The following is a 25,378-nucleotide window of genomic DNA, read 5'->3' as shown; positions in this document are numbered from 1 at the left end:
TGCTGGGTTGGTGATAGGTGAGTTTAGGCTAGATACCCTCTGAAATCCTTTCCAATTTCAAGGTTTAATTATTCTACATATACATGGAAATTAGATTTTAAAATTCTGGTTTTTAAGTGGATGTTTCTCTCTGAAAGATTTTTCTGGCTCTCAAGCAGAAAGCAAATGTCCTCATTTCTGTGTCATTCTGTGCCTCGTATTTAGACTGAATGCCAGCAAGTAGAAAGATTTTTTTTTTTTTTGGATGTGGACCAACTGCAAAGTCTTTATTGAATTTGTTACAACATTGCTTCTACTTTATGTTTTGGTTGTTTGGCCGTGAGGCATATGAAATCTTAGCTCCTTGATCGGGGATTGAACCCCCATCTCCTGCATTGGAAGTGAAGTCTAAACCCCGGGAACACCAGGGAAGTCTCCAGAAAAATTCTTGAAGGAGGTGAGTTTAGAATAAAGTGGAAGCAGCAAAAGTGCAGGGGATGGAATACGATTCTCACCGTTACCACTCAGAGCCCCCTGCTTTCAGGACCACCAGCCAGTGTCCCTTCATCCCACTCAAGACACTTCACCTCTTGATCTGTTGGGGACAGAAACTGCAGATATGGTTTATCTCCAGCAATGGGAATTATGCAACAGGGACCCAACTGACTCCTATTCACACACTGACAACCCGAAACCACGCATGCCAGCACTTTGTTGCTACCTTACAATAACCAACCGTTTGTATTTGGAAGAATGCCGCCACTGTCAGAGTAATTCAGAAGCAAAGAGATTGATTGCCGGGTTTTGTGCTGTGTTTCAGAGTTCTGTGTGACTGCCCGAGTTCTCCGCTCTGAGGGTTCACCAGGTGTTTTGTCAGAAACACTGCTTCGCTTTGTGTTCTATATGTGAAGTCTCCCGGCCGGCTCCTTGCTGGCATTTTACCCATGGGCTGGGATACCTCTACCAAAACCCAACTTTCATTCTCTGCCTCTTCCCAGTTTGGTTTGTAGCAGCCACACCCTTCCTCACGGCAGAGTGTGGAATCCTACGCTCACTTGAATATTGTATTTAAATACAGTATATTTTAAAATGAATTACTTCCTTTCATATAGAGTTCTGCCTTTCTCTCCACCCTTCTCTCTCACAAGCCTGGGCTTTGAGGGTTTGTTTGTTAGGTATTAGGTGTTTGGAAGACCCTAACCCCTGACTCAGGTGGAGTGGGAACTCTGGCTTAGCCCTCCGGTGGGTACACCAAGAGGCTCTAGACCAGTAGGAAGTCCAGCTTCCCATTCGTGCTTATCCACGATTACCCGTCACGTATAGTACTTCTCAGTTCATTCGGATGTGGAAACTGATATGAGGAAGCCCTCTTCCCACAGTGCCACCTCTAAAGGTTTATTGGTTGTTAAGAAGCTCCCTTTTATGGAGGGAAAGAGACACATATTTTGTGATCCTAGGAGACCTCATCTATTGAAGCCTTGGACTTCAAAACAGAAGAGAGAGGCCTGAGAGGGCCTTAGTGGCCAAACGGCAATACGAAACACGTTTTTAATACTCTCTGCGCGTAGTCTTTGCAACCTTTCATTAGATTGATCCTGTCACTTAGGGTAAATGTTTTAATTAAAATGCTATTTCAAACAGCCAGCAGCCTCGAGGCTTAAAGCAATTGTGAGGAATAAAGATGCTGCCAAAGAGCCCAACCCCGTTTTCCAAGGAACGCTCGGTAGGACTCCTCCTGCCTGCCTCCCCTGGGCTGGAGAAAGCTGGATCTGACTCAGAGGTTGATACTGTATCTCTACCCTGTTACCCTGAGTGCTTTGACCCACATGCATACTGACTGTTGCCTGAAGGATCCTGTCCTGGGTATCCCAGGGAGATCTTGATATCAGCAGCTTCTACTTCTATATTTTGATGATGGCTATAATATATCCTTAGCTCAGATTCCACTAAATAGGAAGTCTAAACTCTCATATTTGAAGACAGGCTGGGTGAACAGTCATCAGAGATGTTGTACACTGGGTCGTAGGGTTGACCTAGACCAGTGATAAACTGGTTTTTTTCAGACACTGGGTGTCCCACAGGAGGAATTCAGAGACCACTCTGGGGTAATAATAATTGGGAATAATAACTAATAAATAATAATTGGGAACAACAATACAAAACACAGTCCTCTCTGTTGATGATAACCACTCACTCAGCAAGTTTTTAGGATTATCTAGAGAAGAGAAGGGGGCAACAGAGGGTGAGATGGTCTGATGGCATCACTGACTCAATGGACATGAGTTTGAGCAAACTCTGGGAGACAGTGAAAGCACGGAAGCCTGGCATGCTGCAGTCCATGGGGTCACAAAGAGTCAGACACAACTTAGTGACTAAACAACAACATGTGGTCTACTTACAAATGTAAAATAAATTTTTAAAAAAGAGACAAGAAAGAAAAGACAAGAAACCAAGTCCCTTCAGATATAACGATGTTCTTGGAAATGGCAGTTTTAGGAAAAAGGATCCTATGGGGTGTGTCCTCAATTAATCTATGAACTTAGCTTAGGGCCAACTGGCTTCAGAAGTCCAAATATGAGACACCAATCCTTGATAAACCTCTGCCTTACATCCTTGTCTTGAGACAGTCAATGGACCCATTTATTTACCTTAGAACAGTAAAATAGATCCCAGTAGAACAAATGTGGAAGAGAAACTGAGATCTTTAAACCATTCAATGGGAGGGAATCTTCTAGAAATTTCCTAAGGAAAAGTCATGTTTCACTCACATGTACTCAGTCTACTGAGAAGCTGCAACTCTAAGAATAGGTACCAAGTCCAGCTCAGGAGGCCACTCTGAAATCCTTACACTGGTAATTCTTTGAGCCCACCGTACATGGGGCTTCCTGAGAGTCTAGGGTCCCTCTGCCAGAATTCATGTCCTCCCTGCAGTCTGACCTGAGCTCTGGGAGGGCAGTGTTTCCACATCGTAGCTTTACTGAGTGGGCTCAGGCTGACGCCTCCATGGCCCTGAGAGTCTTCTTGTCCATGAAAGCTTCACCTTCAACTACCTACAGCACCTGATCTCTTCTGAAGGACTTTGTGAGGTGTCTCTTATTATACATGAAAGCTTTTGGAAATTACCAACAGTGAGGGTCTGAAGATCCGAACAGTAGGTAATGACTCCTCTCAGAATCCTTTTTCTAACCCACCACTTAGCTGAATCCCCATGTACTTTTATTAGTTAAGTACTTTATTAGTTAACCATTTATAACTATCTATTCAAACATCATCATTGTTTGAGTAAACTCCGGGAGTTTGTGATGGACAGGGAGGCCTGGCGTGCTGCGATTCATGGGGTCGCGAAGAGTCAGACATGACTGAGCGACTGAACTGAACTAAACTGATTCAACATCTATCTTCCCCCTTAAGCTGTAAGCTCCATAATGGCAAAGCCTTTATCTGTTTTATTCATTTCTATGTTCCCAGGACCTTGAAGAATACTAGGCACACGGTAGATGATCAGTATATGTTTGTTGATTGACTGACTGATGTTAGACAAATTGTTTCATATCTTAAGGCTTTAGGTTTTTTATCTATAAAATGAGGGGATAAATTAAATCATCTCAAAATCCATACCAGATGGAACTAATTTGTATCACGATTTGTGAAGGGCACGGATGTTTCCTACCTACTGTGAAATGCATCAAAAATGTGAGATGCATTGTTGGACGCATAGAAGGATGGATAGAAATGGGATAAAGTGAGCATAATACAAACTTAATTGTAGATAAGGTAGTGACTACAAGAGTATTCAGTTACTACACAGTTACTTCAACTTTCTGTGTAGTTCAAGATTTTCAAACTAAAATGCTGGGGGAAAAACGTGATGTTCAGAAGAGCCTAAAGCAAGTTTTTTGGTAGAAAAAAAAAAAGGCAAGTAATTCAATATAAAAGTCATCAAAATTAGAAATAGAACAAAGAGACAAAATAGGTGTATACATTTTAATAGAATTGTGTGAACTTGCAAAAATTTTATGTAAGTAGTAGAGGCAATATATGTGTGGTAAGAGTTTAGAGGAGAGAGCAACCTGGGGGGTCACCAAGTTGGGCCAAAAGTGCTTCAAGGAGTAAGTGATATTTCAACTGGGCTTTGAAGGATATACGTAATTTGGGTGGGCAATGAGTTTAAGGAAAGGAATTTTGTTTATATTTTCGGTCACATCTTACAGCATATGGGACCTTAGTTCTCAGACCAGGGATCAAACCCTCACCCCCTGCAGGGGAAGTGTGAAATCTTAGCCATTGGACTGCCAGGGAAGTCCCAGGAATAGAATTTTTAAGGGGCCAAGGACAGCTGAAAATGATAAAGTGAGCATATGTGTGGAGAAAGAAAACAAGCAAGAACAGTGAATTTCACATCAGCTACAACTAAACAGGGAACGGTAAGGTTGAAAAGTAATGATGGTGATAAATAATATGATTAGGATCTTCCTTATATATCAGTATTTGAGGTACCTGCACAGAGCGCTTTCCATGTATTTATCTCACTTAATCCTCTCAACAAACATGAGGTGTTATAACTAAAATAGTTGCTAGTAAGGAAACTAAGGTTTAGAGAAGTATATAGTCATTTGCCCAAGGTCACACAGCTAACAAGCAGCGGAACCAGGATTGTCTGACCCCAAAGTCCAAACCCCTAACCACTACACATACTGCCTCCCTGGAAAAAGTGAGGCTAGGCTCTAGGGGCCCTTACATCCCAAAGTAAGGAATTTAGGCTCTCCTCCTTAAGCCTGGAGATCCACTGAAAGATTTTTTGGTGATCAGAGATTTTTAAAAAGAAAATTGGCATAAATAGGCAAGAGATGGAAGCTAGGAAACCCAATTAGGGAGCTGTCACAATAAGGTGTGAATAAAATAGCTGTGGGGACAGAATAAAGGAATAGTCTTTAAGCAGAAATAGTCTATTGACTTTTCCCGACTAATATTGAAATATATTGAGAAAAATCACTGTTTTGGTATTAAATATTCAAATTAAAAGTATCATTAGATCCCAAGCATTGTATTGTATTAGCCTAGTGAGGCTCTGAGGACAAATAAAGACACATTTTTTTTATTTATTGTCATTCCAGTCCACTCGCCAAGCCGCTTAGGCCTCGGGGAGAGTTTGAGGGTCTTCAGCATGTTGACAGGTGAGGCTTGTGTGAACTGCCCACGGGGCTCCTTTGGGTCCAGTCTTGCAATTCTCTGTCACTAGTGATGAGCTCCAGAGTGGATTCAAGGGTCCAAAGCCAACTTTCCCATCAGTAATCTGATAGAGCTAATCTCCCTTTCCCCAGAACTGGATCTAGAGCAGTTAGGGTTGGTTAGGCTATCACTGATGATTGTCCCTGATTCACTGGGATGGCTGTGGCTTTCTGCTGGGAGCTGCCCCGAGGAGTCAGCTGGAGGGTGGGAATTCTTATCAAAAGAGATGTGTGCGGATATGGAGGTGGACGAAAATTCCCATAGAGGTGGTGCTCCCTGGGGGACATTGATTTACATGTGGGGCAGCGTCCCATCAACAGTTGTCTGGTGTTCCCTCTTCCCCTCTCGCTCCAGTTATTTCCCCGATAAAGTGACACGTTGGGGAGTACAGACTATGAAACAGGAGAAGAAAAGACTCTGAAAATATAGACCAGTGGACAAGCACAAATGTGCATGTGTGTGTGTGTGTGTATGAGACTACATGGAAAGCAAGTTCTCAGACAGGGAGAGGGTGCTGAAGAAGAGCAGGGTCCACCCGAGAGAAGGAAGAATTGCATGATTTCCCCACGTTTACAAACAACAGGCTTTGAAGCCCAAGGAGACATGTAGGAGGAAGAGCACTATTGGAGCCTGAGCCCAAAGCTCAGACACTCGGGAGTCACTTCTAATGAGGAACAGGCTCAGGGGGCTGCTGTGAAAAATCGAACAAGTTGAGAGATGAATCGGTGCTTTATAAACTGTAAAGTGCCTTTAAAGTCCAAAGTGCTACATGAACTGCAAAATACTCCACAGATGTAAGGGAGAATGATCACAATTATTTGAGGAGGAAAACATTATTCTGAATGTAGTCTGTGACCTGAGAATTAAGACGGTAAGAAGTCTGTTTTAAACAGACAACAGAATTTGCCTGTTGAAATGTATCTTCTCTCTTTCAGAATCTTATTGATCTTATAATCTTGATGGGGCTTGACATTTATTTCAAAGAGAAACTATTCAAAACCTACGAGACTCCTTCTCTGGGATTCATTTCCTTTGAAACCAGTTTACAAGCCACACACACACAAAAAAATGATCTCACTAATTTACAGTCACCTTGTGTTTTGAACCTTACATGTTATCTAGCTTAATCGTGAGAGCTGAGTACAAAAGAATTTTAAGTGTTTTTTTAAAGTCAAAATTCAGTCTCTAAACAGTGATTCTTGATCATTTTTGGGGTGTGTTGAGGACCTGCCAAAGTGCACAACGCACAGAACAGTTGGCGTGGGAATTTCTAGGTTCTGAGGCAAAGAGCTCTGGATCTTCCAAGAGTTACAGAAGTTCCAGTCTGAGGGCTACAGTCGTTGCCGTTCGGTTGCTAGCTAAATCGTGTCCGACTTTTTGAGACACCGTGGACTGCAGCACGCCAGGCTCCCCCGTCCTTCACTGTCTCCTGGAGTTTGCTCAGACTCGTGTCCATTGAGTCAGGGAGGCTCTCTGAGGGTTACAGATCTGAGGGCAATTATTTTCTGAGCAAAAGCAGCAGGTTTGTTGGAACAAATGTTCAGCCTCCCCAAAGGAGCTGGTTGAGGGAAACCACACCACTGTAGGGAGGATCATATGGTATGAGTGTTTAAAAATTAGTCCAAAAAAAAGCCAACCAAACAAACAAAAAATTAGTCCATTAGAGTCATAGGGGGTCTATGCAGTCATTTCTGTAGCTGCAGTGGTTTCTGGCCTGTGTGTGTGTTTGTGTTCGTTACTAGTGGGATGTTTAGGCGGCAGCTTTCGCCTCCCCAGGTGTCTACCCTCAACTCAATTTCACCAACTCAACCTGGAAGAGCCACAGCCCTAGGAAAAAGCATCGGATGGGCTGACAGTGCTCTTGGGGTCCAACTGGTTACCGGAGAGGAAGAAAGGCATGGCTGGCGTTTGTGTAGCTGTTCTCAAGGGAGTCCTGGCCGAGGCGGGGGGAGGTTGGAGCTTGTGCTGCTCTTCTCTGGGTGAGACGGAGTGGATATCTTATGATTCTCTCACATGCTGACCAGTGATAGAAACAGACTTTAGGTGAACTCCCTCATTTAACTCTTAACCTCCTCAGAAAGATAGAATTATTCTCATAGATCAGGAAACCAAGGCACGGAAAAGCTGACAAAAGTCAATTAGCTAACAACTAGCCAAGCAAGGATTTAAACTCAGATATAAATTGAGAACTCCTTCCACTGCCCAACACTGACTCTTCCATTTCTTCCCAGCCCCTGGGAAATGCTCCCGGGAGCTCCACCCTTGCTAGAAGCCCCTGGAAGTGAAAGAGACTCACTTATCTCACCAAGGACAGTGTGTGTCCCGAGCGGCCGGCCCATCGGACATCTGGGACTCAGCCTCATTTGCTTCTATTACTAACTTCCTTCCTGACCTCGGCAAGCTCCGTAAGTTGTCTTGTGTTTTCTCCTCTGTAAAATGAAGAGGATAGAACTAGGTGAAACTTCCCGCTGAAACACTCAGTGCCTGAATTCTATGCGCTCCCCCTGTTCCCAGCAGGCCTCCCAGCCCTGTGGGTTGCTCACGGCTCCCCCTGAGTGCCACCTCCTCTGACCGCCTGGCTAGGAGGAAGCGCCCCTCCAACCACATGTATGGCGGTTGTCCGTGTTACACTCCCTTGGCTCATCTTTTCCACTTCCCTTCCATATTTTATCTGAATTCCTCAAACCTTTTTGCCTATCTCCTATATAGTTCTCCAATGTTAGAATAAACCAATTTATGTTTTAATTTCTTCACAGCAGGCAGACGGTTGTTTCCATTTTTTCACTAACAGTGCTGACACTAATATTCTTTAGCTTGCCTCCTGTGACTACATGTGCAAGAGATTCTCTAGAATGAATGTCCAGAAATGGAACTGCTGAGCCAGGGGGTTTATGGATTAGGTATTGCCAAATGGTTCCTCAAAGTGCTGGTGCCAACATACGTTCCTGCTTGCAATATGCTTGTTTCTCACATCCTCACCAATGCTCTCAAGCTTAACAGTCTTCCAAACTAACATTCTGACTGCCTTAGCCTCATGGCACTTACTGTTTTCCACTTTATATTTGTTTATATGCTACCTCCCCTCCTGGGCTGTAACTTTTGTGAGGGCAGAAGCCTTGCTTAACTCAAAGAATTCACTGAGCTTAGTAAGGACACAATAAAGGGTTGTGAACAAATAAATGGTGAACAGAACCGAATTTGTCTTGACCCAAGGAGGTGGAGATTCCATGAGGGGAGGGATGAAGCATCTATCGCTGTTCATCTGGGGTGAGGATGTGGGTAGGGAATCCCCATCAGCTGCGGCGAAGGTGGCACAGTGGTCAGAGCTGGCTGACAAACCAAAGGTTTCAACATCTATGGAGGACTGTCTCCAACCTTTGGAGATGCAAGCTGTAGATAATTTTTTATCATGGTATTCACTAAATATTTACTGATTGCTGAGAGTAGCAAATTTCCCATTCTCTGGGTTTATCTTTTTATATATCACGATTGCTGTTTCTGAATGGAACTCCCCCACCTTTGGCCCCACCCCGTTACCAAGGGCTGGATAGGATCCATGTGTCCTTTGGACTAGGAAGCTGTGTGACCTCTGGTAAATGCCTCCCCCTTCTGACACCCCAGCAGTTCCAGGCTGACTCATTTTCTAAATAAGCCACTTGTGGCTTTTGCTCTGACATCACATGTGGAAGAATGAGTAATTTTTTAAGAACCAGAGTTATATTTGATCAGAATAAGATGCATTGTGTATGTTACTCATCGTTCTAGGACAAGGGGTCAACACTGGTAACAAGTACCCTAACCTTCTCCCACCCCTCCTTTCCCTGGGGCCAAGGGACAGACAGAAGGCAAAGGAAGGAGGCAGGTATGGATGTGAAGAATTTTTGTGTACATTTCTAATTTTGTTATCACATTATGTACAGTTCAATAAAACTGTACCTTGCGGCTTCTGCTAGCTTAAATAAAAATAATGTCACAAAGTAAGCAAGGCCATGGGGCTCTGCTCCTTGGGTTCAAAGCCCAGCTCTACCACAGACCAGCTGGGTGACCTTGGGCAAGTTATTGACTCTTGATTTGCTTCTATTTCCTCATCTGTAAAACAATAATAGCATCTATCACATTGCAAGGAACAAATGAATTGATATATGTTGAGTGCTTAGGATTGTGCCCAGAACTTAGCAGCCACTGTGGATATATTAGTAAATATTTCCTTGAATCCATCACAGTGTCTAGGCTCAAAAGAAATGCTCAATAAACACTTTTTAATGAAACGAATTCATTGTATTAAAACACATTTGGAACAGGTTGATGGGGATAGAAGTGACAGCAAGTAGGAGACTCTTGGTTGGAAATGGAAGCAACCATGAAGAATCAATTCCCTTGAGCTCAGGTCTTGCCCTCCCACCCTCCTTTGGTTTGTTTTGTTGGCTCTCTGCGCCCGGGGTTATGTGTATTGTGGTGGGTGAAGATTCTGAACTTCCTCTGCAGGGGGTGCAGGTTCAATCCCTGGTCAAGGAACTAAGGTCCCACATGTAGTGTGGCACGGCCCCCCCCAAAAAATTTTTTTTAATTAAATACACAAATGTGCGTGTTAGTCGATCAGCTGTGACCCCATGGACTATAGCCCACCAGGCTCCTCTGTCCCCATGGGATTTCCCAGGCAAGAACACTGGAGTAAGTAGCCATTCCCATCTCCAGGGGATCTTCCCCACACAGGGATCAAACCCAGGTCTCCTGCGTTGCAGGCAGATTCTTTACTGTCTGAGTCGCCAGGGAAGCCCCAGTAAACAAACAGATTTTAGAAAAAGAAAGAAGAGGCACAGTTCTAGATCCTTGAACCCTGGGAGCCTGGGCTTAGTTCGGAGGGAGACCCAGGCACCAGACGACTCCATCCTTGGACCTCTCAGCACCTACTGTTTAGAGAAGGTGCTGAGAAGTTAGCAAGGCCGCAGCGTCAGGACGGGTGTTATCTGGTTGAGCGGTTGGTGGGGTGAGCATCGTGTACAGGACATTATTTAGGTAAGATGCTGGGATCAGAGTAGACGCAGTGTGCATCCTCACAGCACTTGTGGTCGGGGGAGCACACTCCTGAGCACGCAAGAGTCATGAGGAAGCCAGACCGAAATCCCTCCAGCGCAGACTTCTTCAGGATGCTGGGGGCTGGGGGACCCCATTCACCAGAGCGGGTCTGTCCTGCCTCATCGGCACCTCCGTGTGGGCTGGAGCTGAGGAAACCGATGGACCTGACAAGTGGCTCGGACTGGCTGCTACAGAAGCGAGGGGGCCATGCTTATTGTTGACAGAAAGGGTCTACATTCCGTACAACTGGTGGGACGGCCGAGTTACTGAAGGAGGTCCAGCCGTCCTGGAGGACGAGGTTCTCCCCAGCCGACGTCAGGAAGTGCGGCCTAGGGAGTGTCTGAGGGAGTCATGTCCTCAACCACGTGCAGAGACAGTCACGTACACACTGACAGCTCCACCCTTTCTCTGCCCTCCACTCATGCACACTCGCGCGAGGGCCTCACCAATGCTGTCTCAGTCAACAGGGCGGCCTAGGGAAGACCTCAGGGCTGAATCAAATGCTGGTGAATGCTGCTGCTTTTATTACACCGCAAGTCTTAACATTTATTTGGAGAGGAACACAAAACTTGGCGCACTGGCATGCATTCTCTACAGCACGGCTTCAGAGGAGCTCAAGACCACCACGGTCCGCTCAGGAGGACCCTGCCGGAGGGGGCGGCGATGGCGGGGGGGCGGGGGGACCGCAGGTCCTTGATCACTGGAGTCAGCAGACCACAGGTGCTTCACCACCACAGAAGTCGAAGAACCACGTGTGTTGGGCAGGGATGTTTCCAACAGCTAAATAGGTGTGACGAGGGATCCAGGTGTGGGTGAGTCCCTAACATGTACAGCCTAGAACATTTGGGGGAGGGTAAGACTGTTCTCCTCCCCAAATGGGCAGCACTGACTTACGGTGGGAGAGGGGCATGCTTAGCACTGCATCTGAGCTCGGTGAGGGGCACCCTGGTTTCACATGGGAGAGTAAGACATGACGGCGCTATCACAGTAAGGCCACTAAAGTCACAGCAAACGGGGACCTCAGAGGGAACTCTCACGACTATGGGAAAGGGGGCTCGACCCTCTCTGACGCCAGGTGCCCGTTGCTGGTTAGGCACCTTGCCCTGAGACCTTCACCTGGTTCCTTTGCTGAGCTGTACTACGTCACTGAGCACAACGGAGCGGAGGAGGGGGCCACGCACGTCAAGGTCACGGGACATCACCACCCCGCGTGGCCAACGGCTGCTGGCGAGTGTCTTGGACGCCTCTCCCGGTTGGGCCGGGGGCCCCCTGTGTGTCTGCAGAGCTAATCTGAAAAGAGGCTGGCAAAGGACTTCCTCAAGCTCCGGATGGTCTCTGCTTTGGCTTCATCCTCACTGGCTGAAGAGCGGAAGAAGGAGGACTCAGAGAAGCTGAAGGCATTGGTCAGGGACTGCGACTTGCTTGAAGAAGATAAAAACCAGAGAGAATGTGAGATGGTGCTGTTCCAGGTGAGGAAGGGAGGGACGGTGACACGGGGACATGACACCCGGAGCGCGCTCTCCCGCCCCAGGGAGACCGGGTGTCAGAGGAGAGAGCCAGCGTGGGGAGGGCTCCCAGCGCTGGGCGGTCCCCACCTTCTCTTCCCCTGCAGCGCTACTGGAGCAGGCAAGGACGGGGCTGCAGGGGAGGCAGAGGGAAGAGGGGGCTCGAGGCCCTTTCTTTTCCTTAACGCTAAAGCACCAACTGGGTGGGGACCAATCCAGGAACCTCAGCCTCTCGGATGAAATGCAGGAACGGGGCCCAGGGGACTCGTGTGCTCCCTCTCCCACCGCCGCCGGGAGCGAGTGGAGCCGGTGTCGGAAGACCTGGGTCAGAGTCTTGGTTCCAGCCCTCACCCACTCTTGACCTTGGGAAGCCACATGCCTCTCCTGCTTTCTTGTGTTCTATTGATGTCTGGTAATATTTATCTCTAGGCCTTTTCAGCTCTTTCTACTTTGCTTTTCTTTCTCTGATTCCTAAAGGACCTCTGGACTTGGCACAAGCTCTATCGGCTCCATGGACAGCCCTTCCAGTGGACATAATGGCCCTCACAGGCTTCCTTGGGGGAGAGCTGTGAGGTTCAGGGTGTCCAGGGGCCACAGAACTAGATATCAGGCCCACACGAGGTTACTGGATAGTTTTCTCAGGAAAAAAAAAGCCCAAATTGCACACATTTTAGGGACCAATTTTCCCCCGAGACACTAGTGATTCAGAGAGAAAGGCTGTGAAGGCCACAGGTAGAGGGGAGGCCAGGCCCAGCACTTAGGAGGGGACACGTGGTCTGGTGTCCCCGTGGCCATCTGCTCTCCTTCCTGACTTCAGCTTGTCTCTTGCCTGCTCACCTCTGCCTCCAGAACTCCTCTCCTGGCGTCTCAGTGCTCCCAGCTCTCCCCCTAACTCGGGCGCTGCCCCAGAAACCCCCTTCTACACAAGCGTGAGCCCATCTCTTCTCCCGTGGTGACTGGACGGGCGCCCTGCCTTTCACTGGGCGGAGATGAGCCCCAACATGCCAGCCGCTGGCAGCAGGGACTCCTCTGCACGCACGGGCCGAGGGCACTGGGACCAGCCTCCCACTTGTCTGGCTCAGCCCAGGGGCAGTGACAAACCCAGAGATCTGCCCTCAGACTGGAGCCGGAGTCAGCTCAAGAGGAGGAGGGAGAGATTAAAAGGCCCGCAAACAGAACACGACTAGGTTGAAGGGAGGCTGTGAGGCAGGCGAGACATGGAAAGTGCCCGTGTCCAGGGCTGGGGAGCTGGACTGGGGGATGGCCCACCCATTGTACAGGACTGAAAGACTCAGAGGGAGCGGTCATCGACCACCAGAGCCCTCACCCGGCTATGTCACTGATGAGCAGAAGGGCTTCAACAAAGAAACGCAGAGCTCTGAGCAGGGTTTTCCCGTCTCTGTGCTGACTAGACTGTCTCTGAGTAGCTCATCGGAGCCCCAGGCTCTGCAGCCCCTATCCTCCGTCCCTGAGAGTCTCATCTCTTTACTGAGATGCACTCACGGACCGCCTCCACTCCCCGGGGCGGTGGGGTCTGAGCTGACAGTGATGACAGAGATCTGCGTCTGGGCTGTTGGAGAGACACATCCTGGGTCTAGGGGAGGTGGGGATGAGTCCTCTGGTGCTCCCCTTCCCATATGCAGCTGCACTGTTTCCCAGGGGCCCCCAGTTCTGTCTTCTGAGGCCGGACAGTGTGGTGGGAGTCTCTGGGGTCACTGTTGGGAATGAGGGAACCCAAGAGGATGGAGTCCCTCAGGGTCTGTATCTAGGCCTCTCCTTTGATGACCACACCAGAAACCAACCTCCTTCTGACCAAGCTGAAGGTAAAAAGTTGAGATGGATCTAACTACTTCCCCCTTTTCCTTCTGGGCAGCCTTGCTGATTGACATACCCTGAACTGTGAGTCAGAGGCAGAAAAGAGAACTTTTTTTTTTAAGAAGAGAGAGACACATACACACAGAGAGAAAAGGAATGGAAAAAAAGAGTGGGAAAGAGGATTAAAAAAAAAAACAAACCCAAAACGCAAACCCTAAGTTAGTACAAGAATGGGAGAGGGGGTAGTAACTGACTTAATTGTCTGTCACTCCCCAGGAAGAAAGGGGAGGGTTTGGGTTTCTAGCTAGACCTTAGACTTTCACTTCCCTCTTTCTTACCCTCCCCAGCCAACCCGACCATGCCCCCCCAAAAAAAACAAAACAAAACAAAAAAACAAAACAAAAAAAAACCCCACCGAAACCCAAACCCCCAAAAACCCCCACAAAAGTGTCTGTTGGAGGAGGTCTGACAGAAGGTGCTTCCTAGCAGCTCTGGAGCCCCAGGAAGAGGGGAGGCGGGGAGCGGCTGAGCTGTCTCTTACTTGAGCTGTGGGTGAGGCTGGGGCTTCTGCGGTGGAGCGGCCGGGGGTGGCTGGGCCTCTGCCAGGGAGCTGCTGCTGGAGGGTGCATCTCCGTGGGTGGTGGGGCCGCCCGGCCGCGGAGGAGCCGAGGAGGAGGAGGAAGAGGAGGAGGAGGAGGAAGAGGAGGGTGGCACTGATGGTCCCGGGGGGAGCCGGCGTGGAGGCAGCACCTTGCCTGGGGGTTGCATTCCTTGGGGTTGCCCAGGGCCCCCTAGGTTCAGTACAAGAAAAACTTCATAATTTAACCATATCAAAGGGTTTCCTTATTAGAATTTACATCTCGAAGGGTGTGGTTATTTCATTACCAGAGGATAAACTCTGTCACAAGAAGCAAGTCCCTGGTTACCCCAAGGACACGGCTCTACATGCGCCTCCTCAGACTCACGACAACGCGGGCACAGCGGAAGTGGGAGCACCGGGCAGAAAGCAGGGGGTGAGCGGCCCCTTCGGGGGTGAGCTCTGCTACAGAACGCCCCCAGACCACACACAGGGACCACCCCTCTCCCCCAGAGCTTCCTCAGGCGCGGGCCAACCTGGCCCATGGGGTACCAGGAGGGCTCAAGTTCCACAGGGCACACACAGCGTGGAAAGAGTGGTGGAAAGAGTCCTGGCCTGGGGGTCAGAACACCCCGGACACAGTCTATCAGCGAGTCCCTCAGCAAGTCAGCTGACTTCTCTGGACTTCAGTGTTTCCAACCAGAAAACTGTGAACAATTAAGACCCAGTCTTACTTATCTTTCAAGAGGGTAGTGTATCAAAGATGACAATGGACAAGAATGTTCTTCAGAAAGTGTTCTGTGCTTTACAACCATCACTGACTTACACTGTGTTTTTTTAGAGCTGGCCTTAGTCCTAACCCACTCCATGCCTGGGTGCCTGGTTGCTACACCCCCAAACAGGGCTTTCTTTTAGCGTTAACTCACACCCATGACTAGGACCTTCCATGTCTAGGCAATTCTTCTGCCTCTTAGTACCATCCTTAGGGGTTCCTGTCCCTGCCAGGTGTGTGTGGTGAAATTCTCCAAAAATCAAGTCCCATTCTCTCCTGGAGATGTTGTGGGCACCATTTGGCAAAGAAGTGCCCCCCCTCCCACCCACCCAGAAAAGGACCAAGATCCCCTTTCTCCCAGAATGAGACAGAAAACAGTCTGGCAACCTGGAAATCTCATTTCTTAGTCTCAGTCCCAGAGTATCTGTTCATGTGCCCGCTGGAAGGAGTGAGCTTACAGAAACTCAATGGACAGCTAAGACTTGTAACTTAGTTTTCTAGAAACACAGGGACACCTGCGGCCTCAGGAGAGGCAGAACCATACATCTATACCACTATACATCCCTGATTGTAAGCCGGTTTCCCCTCTACATGGTACGGATTCCACTTTATCATCAATGACCAATTCATACCAGGGTTAGTTACACATAGATAAACAAGTAAATAAATAAATGGAATTTTGCACGTTGAAGAAGCTCTAGGTTCAAATCAGATAACTAGTAAAGATGACAGATTAGCAGATCATTTCATGTGAACCTGTTTACGCCTTTTCCAAAGCTTGGCATCATTCGTATCAGCATTTTCTTGTCAAGTACCACAGGTTGAGAGCTCAGTCTCTTGGACCAGACACCTGAGAGCTTTCCCGCCTGTACAAAGATGCTTGAACAGCCAGAAACTACAACTTAACACTGAAGACAGATAAAACTTTTCCTTTATTGCACATTAAGCTGTACAAGAGTCACAAAAAAGAGGTACTTCAATCACACTTCCAGCGTTAAATGAGGTTCTCCCAGCTGGATTGGTACAAAAAAAGGGGGACAACATCAAGAAAAGAAATGGGTACAAAACACCTGAACGGCACTCTTTTACTGTGATACGGATGCCTCAGGCCACAGAGTTGTCCTTAGCATGCTGCCCGAGGGCACAGGACAGTCAGGGTGTGTGGTCAGCTCCTGTCTGACAGCAGGAGGGAGCCCTAGTTCTCCTCTCTCCCACCTGACAAGACTGTGGCCAACACTGCCCTGCAGTCCGACTGAATTCAAATGGCAACTTTGTGTTTGTGGCTCACGAATGTCACATGAAAAGCACCTGGATGTTCACACTGATCACATGCAAAGAAGCAACACCATCATCAGCTCACTGCTTGGACAAAAACAAAATTAAAAAAATAAAATGTATTCCTCTGTTCTGGGAAAAATGTCTCTTTACTCCTTTCTATCATTTCGTCAGATTGGGAGGTATTTTAAGGACCTGATTCTCTAGGCAACCCGCCTGGGCGTGCAGAACTGCATATAACACACGTGTCTATTTACAGCACACACTACCGTCGGCATCCACGTCAGCTCAGGGCGGAATCGCAGCCGAGAACATTCACACTCAGTGCATCTCCTTGCAGCTCAGACTCTGCCCGCAGCCAAGACAGGAAGCAGGGCCCGAAGCCCTGGACACAGGAATCATGTTACACACCACCGTCACCAGCGAGTCCCCAGGCCTGGCCATCCAGAGAGGTGACGTGTCGTGACAGCAGTGGTGGGGGGGGGGATGCGAAAGCCTGGCCAGGAGACGGCAAGAGGGGGCACTGACCCGAGGCCTTGTGTGGAACTGCCTCCTCCCTGCCCAGGAGGTGCGTGTCGCAGGAGAGAGGACGAGACAGCGCGGAGGGCTCTCCCAGAGCCCCAGCCCCAGACACACACGGGCTAAAATCTGAGACAGTCAGTCTCTGGACTCAGGAGGGCTCCTGCAACAGCTGAAAACTAAAGCAGGCGCCCACCTTAGAGTTCAGGGGGCAGTGTACCCGCTCGTGGGAAACAGGACAGTTCCGATTCGCTCCCATGTTGCCATGCCTTGAGAGAGGCCAAGGGCAGAGCGATCGAGTCCTTCCCAGACTTCCAGCAGCTCCCAAATCGCTAAGGAATCACCTCTGTACACAGGTCAAGCTTTGGGGAAAACGAAGCAGCCTCAGTTCCACAGAAGCGCATAGATGGCCAATTCAGAAACAATTTGGGGGGACTGAGATGAACACAGAAAAAATACTCACAAAGTCATTTTGATATTGCACATCAGCGGCCCCATTTGTTTTTTGTCTAATCTCACAGCTAATTAGTTAATAATAAAACGAAAGGTACACTGGGATGTCGAATACAGAACACATCCCTGGAGATAAGCTTGTTCTTTATAGTTTATGTCATCACTAGAAAACACAAGAGCTCCACGGGCACGGCCAGCCTATTCACAGAAACTCAAATGCACCAAAGTTTAGCAAATGGAGAAAAAGAGAGACGCCTTCGGATTCAACGGATGAAGCGATGGGAATGAGACCTTGGAAATCTTGTAAACTTCTAGCTATTTACCCGAGTCATGCAGAAAGGAAGCAAAAAGCACTGCAGATCCCAAGCTCACTCATGGAGGTAAGCAGGGGGTCAGGCGAGGGGGGCGGTTTATCTGAGTCTGGGGGGAGAAGGAGGGGAGTCAGGTTTGATCTTGTGGTCTCTGTTTCTCCCCTGTCCACCCCACCCCACCCCCAGTCCTACTGGGCCCCGCACTGTGTAATACTTAAAAAAGAAAATACTATCAAACCACCCAGAGGATAGTCGCACTGAACTTGGGAGAGGCACAATTCTTTTGTACACTGTTGACAAACAGCCCTGGATTCACAAGTTATACAGAGAAACGTTAAGTGAGCGTTACAAGCACGAACAGGTGAACAACCAGACAGAGGCGCTGACACTGCATAGGAAGAACAGAGTCCAGTCAGCATTGAAAGAACGCAGAAACGGCACCAGTGGGAGGGTCTGCTGCGTCCCTCCCCGCTTTCCTTTCTTTCCTTGTTTGTTTTTGGCTTAAAATTTCTGCTTTGAAAAAAATTAACTACCCATCGCTTTAAGAAGCTTGGACCTGTTTGGGCCCTACTGCAATGCCATTACAGTCGAGAATGTACTGTAAACAACCTTGGGGGGCTGGCCGCTGAGGCGGGGTCTTGCTCGAGTCCGGATCCTTAAGTATTCCACTCTGGAAGACAAAAATGCAAAAGAGATAAAAAACGAAACTCCAGGCAGATTCCCAAGAGAAACCCTGTGGCTCTGTGGCGGGGCTGCGGTGGGATCCACTGGGATCTGGCCCCAGGGCTTCAGCTGTTCTGCAAACACCTCAAGGGGGTTCTCAGCCTCTGGGGTATTGCTGGGACCTAAGTGAAGGCAATCTGGGGCTGAGAACCACTCTGGCCGGCAGTGTCTGAGACCCTTACCCCCTTTTCCTTTCCCTTCCTTCTAGACCCTTTCTAGAAACTTCCAAGAGCATCTGGCTTCTTCTCTGGGGGCTGCCTGAGGGCCAGCTACCCTGGGGCTCACAGGCCGGCTTCTGGGGGAAGGATCAGCCCCAGCGCCAGCGGGGGCTGGGCCAGGTGACAGGCTTAAGCCTTGAGTTGGCTGACTCAGGGGTCAGAGCCACTCTCTGGGCTGGGCTGGAACTCCCGCGGGGAGGGACCTGAAGGAGGGGGGCCGTCTTTTGTTTCCCAGGACCCTCCTTACCCAGAGGGAAGGAGTAAGACCTTAATGTTTGTAAAAGTGCTCAAGGCCAAGCTGTTTTTCCCTCTCTAACAGCATAATTGCATTTTATCCAGCACCATGGCTCCACTCCCAGGCTTCCTCTCCTCCCAGCTGTGATTCTGATTATGCCCCGACAGGAGCAGAGATGCCTGTGACTTCAGTTCATCTACCCTTTGCACCGAAGGCAGGGAGCATGTGGAGCCTGAATTCAGCTCAGGGGAGATGCTCCACGAGGCGGGGGGCTGCCAAGTGTGCAGACGGTGATGTCACAGCGGGAGCTTCGGAGGCGAGGCCGGGAGAGGCCCTGCAAGTCCTCAGCACCCCCACTTCCTCTTTCAGTGCTCCTCTCCCTTGTGACAGGCCCCCCCCAGCCCTACTCCCACATTAAAACTGTTCCCCATTCCCATGGGCCCCTGATCTGGCCTTCTATTTGCCTTCCTGCTGCTGCAGGCCTGTTTTCGGCTCCACTGCTGGGAGAGCAAAAGGGCCACTCTTGCCAGGGTCACGGTCTTTCAATGAGAGCACTGCCTACAGCTGTTCTACCAAGAGGATTTCAGGCAGGAGAAGGCAGGGGGGCCTCTGAAATGTCTTTGGTGCCACTGCACCAGAGGGTGCCCATTCTGTCCACAATCCTGACCTCTTACAGATCACAGCAAGAACGCCCACACTTCCCTTTCCCTTCTTGCATGGGGCCTTCAAGGGGGGTCTCACCCCTGACCCTGAAATCCCGAAGCCAGCTAGAGCCCACCCCTTCCAGTCAGCCATCAAGACCCACCAGGCTCTCCGTCTTGGCATCCGAGATTCACTATTTCCTCCTGACCAGCTCTGGTCAGGCCTGTATCATTTCTTGTTTAGACTACTAGAATAGTCTCTCAATTCTTTAGTCTCCTTTCCAATCCATCTTCTGGATACCTATCACCCTCCTAAACTCCTTCTCTAATTGTATCACTTTACTCCTCTAAATGGGCTTCCCTTGTGGCTCAGATGATAAAGAATCCTCCTGCAATGCAGACGACCTGGGTTCTATCCCTGGGTCAGGAAGATCCCCTAGAAAAAGAAATGGCTACCCACTCCGGTATTCTCGCCTGGAGAACTCCCTGGACAGAGGAGCCCGGCGGGCTACAGTCCACGGGGTGGCAAAGAGTCAGACACAACTGAGCAAGTAACATTTTCACTGCTCTAAATAATTTACAGCTAACACTATACACGTGCCAGGCAACACGATGGACAATTTTATGCAGTATTTCCCTTAAGCCTCACAGCAGCTCTCTGAGGTATCAACATCCCCGATTTTTAGATAAGGAAGCTGAGGCCCAGCTAAGTCAGGTAATACAGAGGCAGCTGGCACGCGAGCCCGGGCAGTCTAACCTCCTCTTCCCGTCGCCCACAGGATGACGTCTGCATTCTTCAGGATGACACCAGAAACTTGCTTCAGCATGGCTGGACAGGCCCCTTGAGCCTCTGTCCCTCATGTTCTAAACGTGCCTGCTCCTTCCAGCCTGACCCTTCACTGCTTGTTCTCTAGTCTAGGCCACTCTAGCTTTTATGATAAGTACCCTCCAGAAATACCTTCTCTCCTTTTCAACCAATCCAATCCCACACATCCTGAAGGTCTGAGTCAAATTATACCTCATTTGTGACATCTCTCTTCTGACTGCCCCTTTTGATTGTGGTCTCCTCTCTGAAATCCTATAACAGCACTTAATAGACTGTCTTGTTATCATCTTGAAGGCTGGGATGATGTTTCTATCGCCAGATCCTTGACAGCAAGGACGGTGAGTCTTCACCTTCTCATGAATTCGTAACAATTACAGTGCCCATTTTTTCCAAAGAAAAACTGGGATATATGGCCTGATGTGGTAACTATTTATTTATAAGGTAAAATAGTTAAGATTGGGACTATTTTGGAAATGAAGACTGCCATCATTCTACCAATGTCACCAGGCACAGGACAGAGCACGTAAGAGGTCCTTACTGACTGCTTATTAGATAAACAGCCTGCGGCAACAGTAAAGTCCAAAATGAAGTAGGGTGTGAGTCTTTCAAGAGAAAGACGTCGTTAAACCATAGATGTCAAACCACCCCATATCTGGGACCAACCCGGATGAACAGCTCTGAAAATGCTCAGGTTAGAGAATTAGAACATGAGGCCTCCTACCTGGGCCTGCCCGCTTGGTGCATAAGGGAAATTCAAAACCATCTCACAGAAGCAGAAATGGTCTCCATCAAGACCGCGTAATCCAGTCAAGTTAGTGACACTTCAGGCCCCAGAGTTCTTTCCCATCGTGAGCTCTTCCTGCCCCTGGCCTGGCTGCCAACTGGAAGAGGAGACCATAGGATGGTGTGTGGTAATGGGCATACAGGACGCCAGGGCTGCTTTTTTAGCCGAGTGGCCTATCAACCCTACCGCCCAACACACACACACACACACACACACACACTCCATTGGGTCTCCGACAGTAAGTCTTTAAGACTGGGCAGCAGAGTGGAATTTGGGCTTGGGGTTAGGAAGATGGGTTTAAATCTAAATCTCCCACTTCCTAGCTTTGTGACCTTGGGCAAATTATTTTCCCCCTCTGCACCTATCTTTCTTCAAATGGTCCCCATGATATAAAGGGATATTATCCACCTATCTATCTACTACCTATACATCAATCTATTGAGATATCGACAAGTACCTGTCCCTGGCAGGTCCTATATAAGACACTATGGATGATGGTAATAGTGATACCAATGGGTCCTTCCTTCTGAAGCTCTGTCATCTCTCAGGTCTCACTCTCACCATGGAATACCCCCTTCGGCGTGCTCCTGTTCCTGGGCTTCGGGGAACTCGACTCAGCTGTGAAGGTACAGTCTCCTCTGAGCTCCCTGACATGCCCCTGGTGTCACGGTCTCACTGCCTGAGATGGAGTGTTGTTCTTCAGTCACTCAGTTGTGTCCGACTCTTTGCGACCCCTGGACTGCAGCACGCCAGGCTTCCCTGTCCTTCACCATCTCCCGGAGTTTGCTCAAACTCATGTCCATTGAGTTGGTGATGCCATCCAACCATCTTGTCCTCTGTCATTCCCTTCTTCTCCTGCCTTCAATCTTTCCCAGCCTGAGATGGATACTCAGGTGAAAGACAGAGAAACTCATGCAGTTTGTGGAGCCACTAGACTGGCTCTTGCTGGTCCCCTCCCCCAGGGCCTCAGCTTGTTCCCCTGACAGCTGCCCGTGAGACACCTCAGACTCTGCGCGGAGCAACTTAAGACGCTCTCCTCCCAGAGAAGTGCTATTTTCAGAGCAGGTTATGGAAGTCCACATGGCACAAGGGCAGAACCAGGGCCCACGGGCAAAAGCTCTGAAAGGCAGACTGTCAGTGGCAGGGAGGACTTCCTATCGCAAAAACAGTGGAAGGGGCATCTTGGGAGGGTGGGTGTGTTCATGCAGAGGCTAGAGAATTACCTGACAGAGATACAGTAGGGAGTACACCTCTATGAAATACGAGACAGGTTAGATGAACACTATGCTTCACCTTCCAACTCTGAGAACATATGATTCCAGGAAAAACAAAAACTCCCACAGATTAGATTAAGCTCTGATGGTAAAACTCACAGCACGAGCTGCCAGGGGTTAGGGTTTCACCACGAAGCCTGGCCCTGACTCTCCTCTCTGTAGCCTCAGAATTATATGACTGAGACCCTCAACGGTGACCTGAGCCCACAAGTTCCCTTCCAAAGGCTGCAGAGGAAGAACTCCCAGGAGCTGTCCTTCACGCTGGAGCCTGGGAATGTGCCTGGGCCACCCTTGTCTGGCGCCTGGGGAGCTTCTCTGGCCCCCGCCCCCTAGAGCTTGTGGACTGAAGACTTCCCAGGGGTGACGGGAGGGGGAAGGAGAGTCCCCCAGGACCGGCCCTTGCCAGGCTGAGACTCTCTGGCCCCACCCACAAGCCTTCTGTCTGCTGGGGCTGAGGGCCTGCTCCCTGTGGGGTTTGGCTACCATGGAATCTGTCTCCAGTCACCAAGAGCCGCCTGGGATGCCGAATTCCACAGAAGTCTGGCCACTCTGGCGTCACTGCCAAAGCCTGGCCCGTGGCCAGCCCACAGCAGGAACCCGGGGCCAGACTGAGCAGCAGCGTTTCCCTCAGGAAACTGGGTTGACTCAAACAGGTAAGAATGCGAGGTCCACTGCTCGTGCCCAGCTGCGCACAAAGGAGGAGGACAGATGGCCTCGCAGCAGCACAAGGAAAAGCCCCAAACAAGCCTGGGCTTACGGAAAGACAAGCAGCTCAGAGGGTGTCAGCGGGCAACGCTGCGGCTGGAGGCGCATCAGTGTCCCAAGGGGAGGTCCCCGGTGCACTGCTCTTTGGACGGATAGGCCTCATGACAGAGCAGTGATCACCAGGTCTGTGTGCCTCTTTTAAAGGTGGACACCAGCGCAATAAAATGGGTACGTGGGGCAGACAGGATGGTGAGAAGTGTGAAATGACATCTCCCCTCATGTGACTTTGGGCAAGTTACTTAATCTCTTGGGTCTCAGTTTCCCAAATGAGCCAAGTCTAAAGGAGTAAATACGGTAACTGGGGACACCCCGAGGACCAGGTAGAAGCTCAAAGTCACTCAGACATGAATTTGATCAAGGTCAAGGGCTGGCGTGGGCAGGAGTGAGCCTCCTGGCAGCAGTGTTCAAAAGGGCCTGGACAAATTCTTGTCCGAGGAGTGGGGTTGGGGGACGGTGGGAGGGTGGAGGTGGGGTTCTGTAGTCACAGGCTGGCAGCGACTTCTACAGACTCTGGGCCTCCAATTAGGTCCTTTGTGCGCTTTCTTGAGGTATGAGCCAAGCCTTTCTTAGCTGTAGAGTCTCGAGCCCAGCAAGAAGCCAAGGCTACAGGGTTTGAGCAGGGGTGTCCTGCAGGCAGTGCTGGTGACCAGGGAAGCCAGGGAGGGGACAGCAAGAGAGAGCTGATGAAGTGTGGAGGCGCTTCCAGGTTGGGAGGCTCCGCGTGGGGCTGAGGAGGAGGAGGGCAAGGGTCCCCAGGGCCAGCTCCCTCCCTTCCCACCGTCCCTGAGCTCTGGGGGCGCATCCAAAGGGCACAGTGCAGGGCACTGCAGAGCGTCTGTGGAACTGGGGGCCAGAAGACCCAGCTCTCCTGCCCAAAAGCTATGTGACCTTGGACAGATCGTTTGCACTCTCTCTGCTGTTATGTAAAACAGAGACAGAAACACCAGCTCAAAGCATCTCACGGAAAGGCGATGAGGCTCAGAATAATGGCTGTGCTTTGTAAACCGCAAAGTGCCAGGTAAAGTAATGATCTGAGCATCATTACTATTATTTGAATACTAATAAATTATCAGTCCAGAGGAGTGAAGCTTTAATGGTAGGATTTCACGCATCAGTGGAGAAGACACTGCCAGGCGGTTTTCTGTCAGCTGCATTAAGCAGTGCACAGTAGCTCCGGGTGGGCAGGGTAGGGTGTGGACTCGGGGCTGGGCTACCCTCTGTGTATCACTGACGTGTTCCAGCAAGGTCCCTGAAGATGCAGTAAAGTCATTTCAAAAACAGTAAATGTTAGCTCCTGAGCTGACTGGAAAGGAAATCACTCGTCTGGGAGAGAAACCAAGTCCAAGGAGGAGGATTTGTGGGGTTGTGCCAAAGGCACCCTTCATGTGCCAGCCTGCGGCTTCAGCAGACAAGCTGTGAGAGAGGAGCTCCCCTCGGAGGTCCCAGCAGGCTGGAGAGCTGAGGAAGGAAAGACACTGAGTGACTCAACTCTTGAGGGCCGCTGGCCAGAGTCCAGCTGCCCCCACCACGGAGGAAAGTCTGTGCTTGCTCAGCATATCTGAGACAGGAAATTGGGAAAGGGTCTCAGGGTCTGGCCCCAGGAAAGAGGCCAGGCCAAGCTCCTCGCTGGACACATCACCGAGCTATTCTGATCGGCTCCCCAGGCCCTGCTCCCCCGGTCCAGGACCCCAGGGGGAATGAGGCAGCGGGAAGGAATGTGGCCGGGAGGTTGTAGGTTCAGCCAGAGCAAAGGGGACAGCATGTTTCCAGGCACCTTGGGACCTTTCTAGGATCACTCCTGCTGTCCCGAGAGCCCACCTTCCCTCTGCTGAGAGGTTACAAAAGGCACCCGGGGACCTGCTCCTCCTCCTCGAGTGAGGGGAGCTGCTGCTCTGAGGGCAGGGGCATGTCCTGGACTGCAGCTCTCCCATGATCAGTGATTTCCTATGGACACCAGAAAGGTCCCGTGGGGTGGTCCATGAGACCTAAGGGGGCCCCGAGGGCTGGGTCACCCGAGGTCAGAATGTCAGCGACAAGTGATTAAAGATGTCCCTTACAAGTTAAGACAGCCCCAAAATAGTCAGTTTCCCTGAATAGTCTGTTAAGGGATCTGATCACTAGTGACTTTATATGAACCTGCCTCAAAACTCACATTTTCAGCTTACACTCACTGGGGAAAAAATTCCCTAAAGCGGTCCAACTGTGGGAAGCAGGAAGGCCTTTCTTTGCCTGAAATTTACTTTTTCTGAGCTGAGTGAAGCCCTCTGAGGCCTGTGTTTGGGGTCTGAATTGCATCTCCTCCCTAACTGCCTGGCCCTTTAGATTCCAATCTCGGACCCCTTCTGAATCTCGGGTCTCCTTGTACTCGAGAGACTTCAGAGCCCTTTGCAGCTGGAAAAAC

At 49.7% G+C, this 25,378-nt stretch overlaps 1 protein-coding gene across 1 annotated transcript in view; it reads right to left on the bottom strand.

The window, feature by feature from the left end:
- Positions 1-10,785: 10,785 nt before the first annotated feature.
- The window catches only part of SYN2 (synapsin II), a 149,972-nt gene continuing 135,379 nt past the window's right edge, over positions 10,786-25,378 (bottom strand). Inside the window, exons 11-13 of the mRNA XM_043442369.1 lie at positions 18,121-18,181; positions 14,146-14,395; positions 10,786-11,705 (exon numbers count right to left, since the gene is read on the bottom strand). Coding sequence (XP_043298304.1) covers positions 11,570-11,705; positions 14,146-14,395; positions 18,121-18,181 — 447 coding nt within the window. The 3' untranslated portion in view covers positions 10,786-11,569. The remainder of the gene's footprint in view (positions 11,706-14,145; positions 14,396-18,120; positions 18,182-25,378) is intronic.

The sequence above is a fragment of the Cervus canadensis genome, chromosome 22 (assembly GCF_019320065.1).
Source record: "Cervus canadensis isolate Bull #8, Minnesota chromosome 22, ASM1932006v1, whole genome shotgun sequence".
Classification (NCBI taxonomy): Eukaryota; Metazoa; Chordata; class Mammalia; order Artiodactyla; family Cervidae; genus Cervus; species Cervus canadensis.
This window is presented reverse-complemented; position numbering and strand designations above follow the sequence as displayed.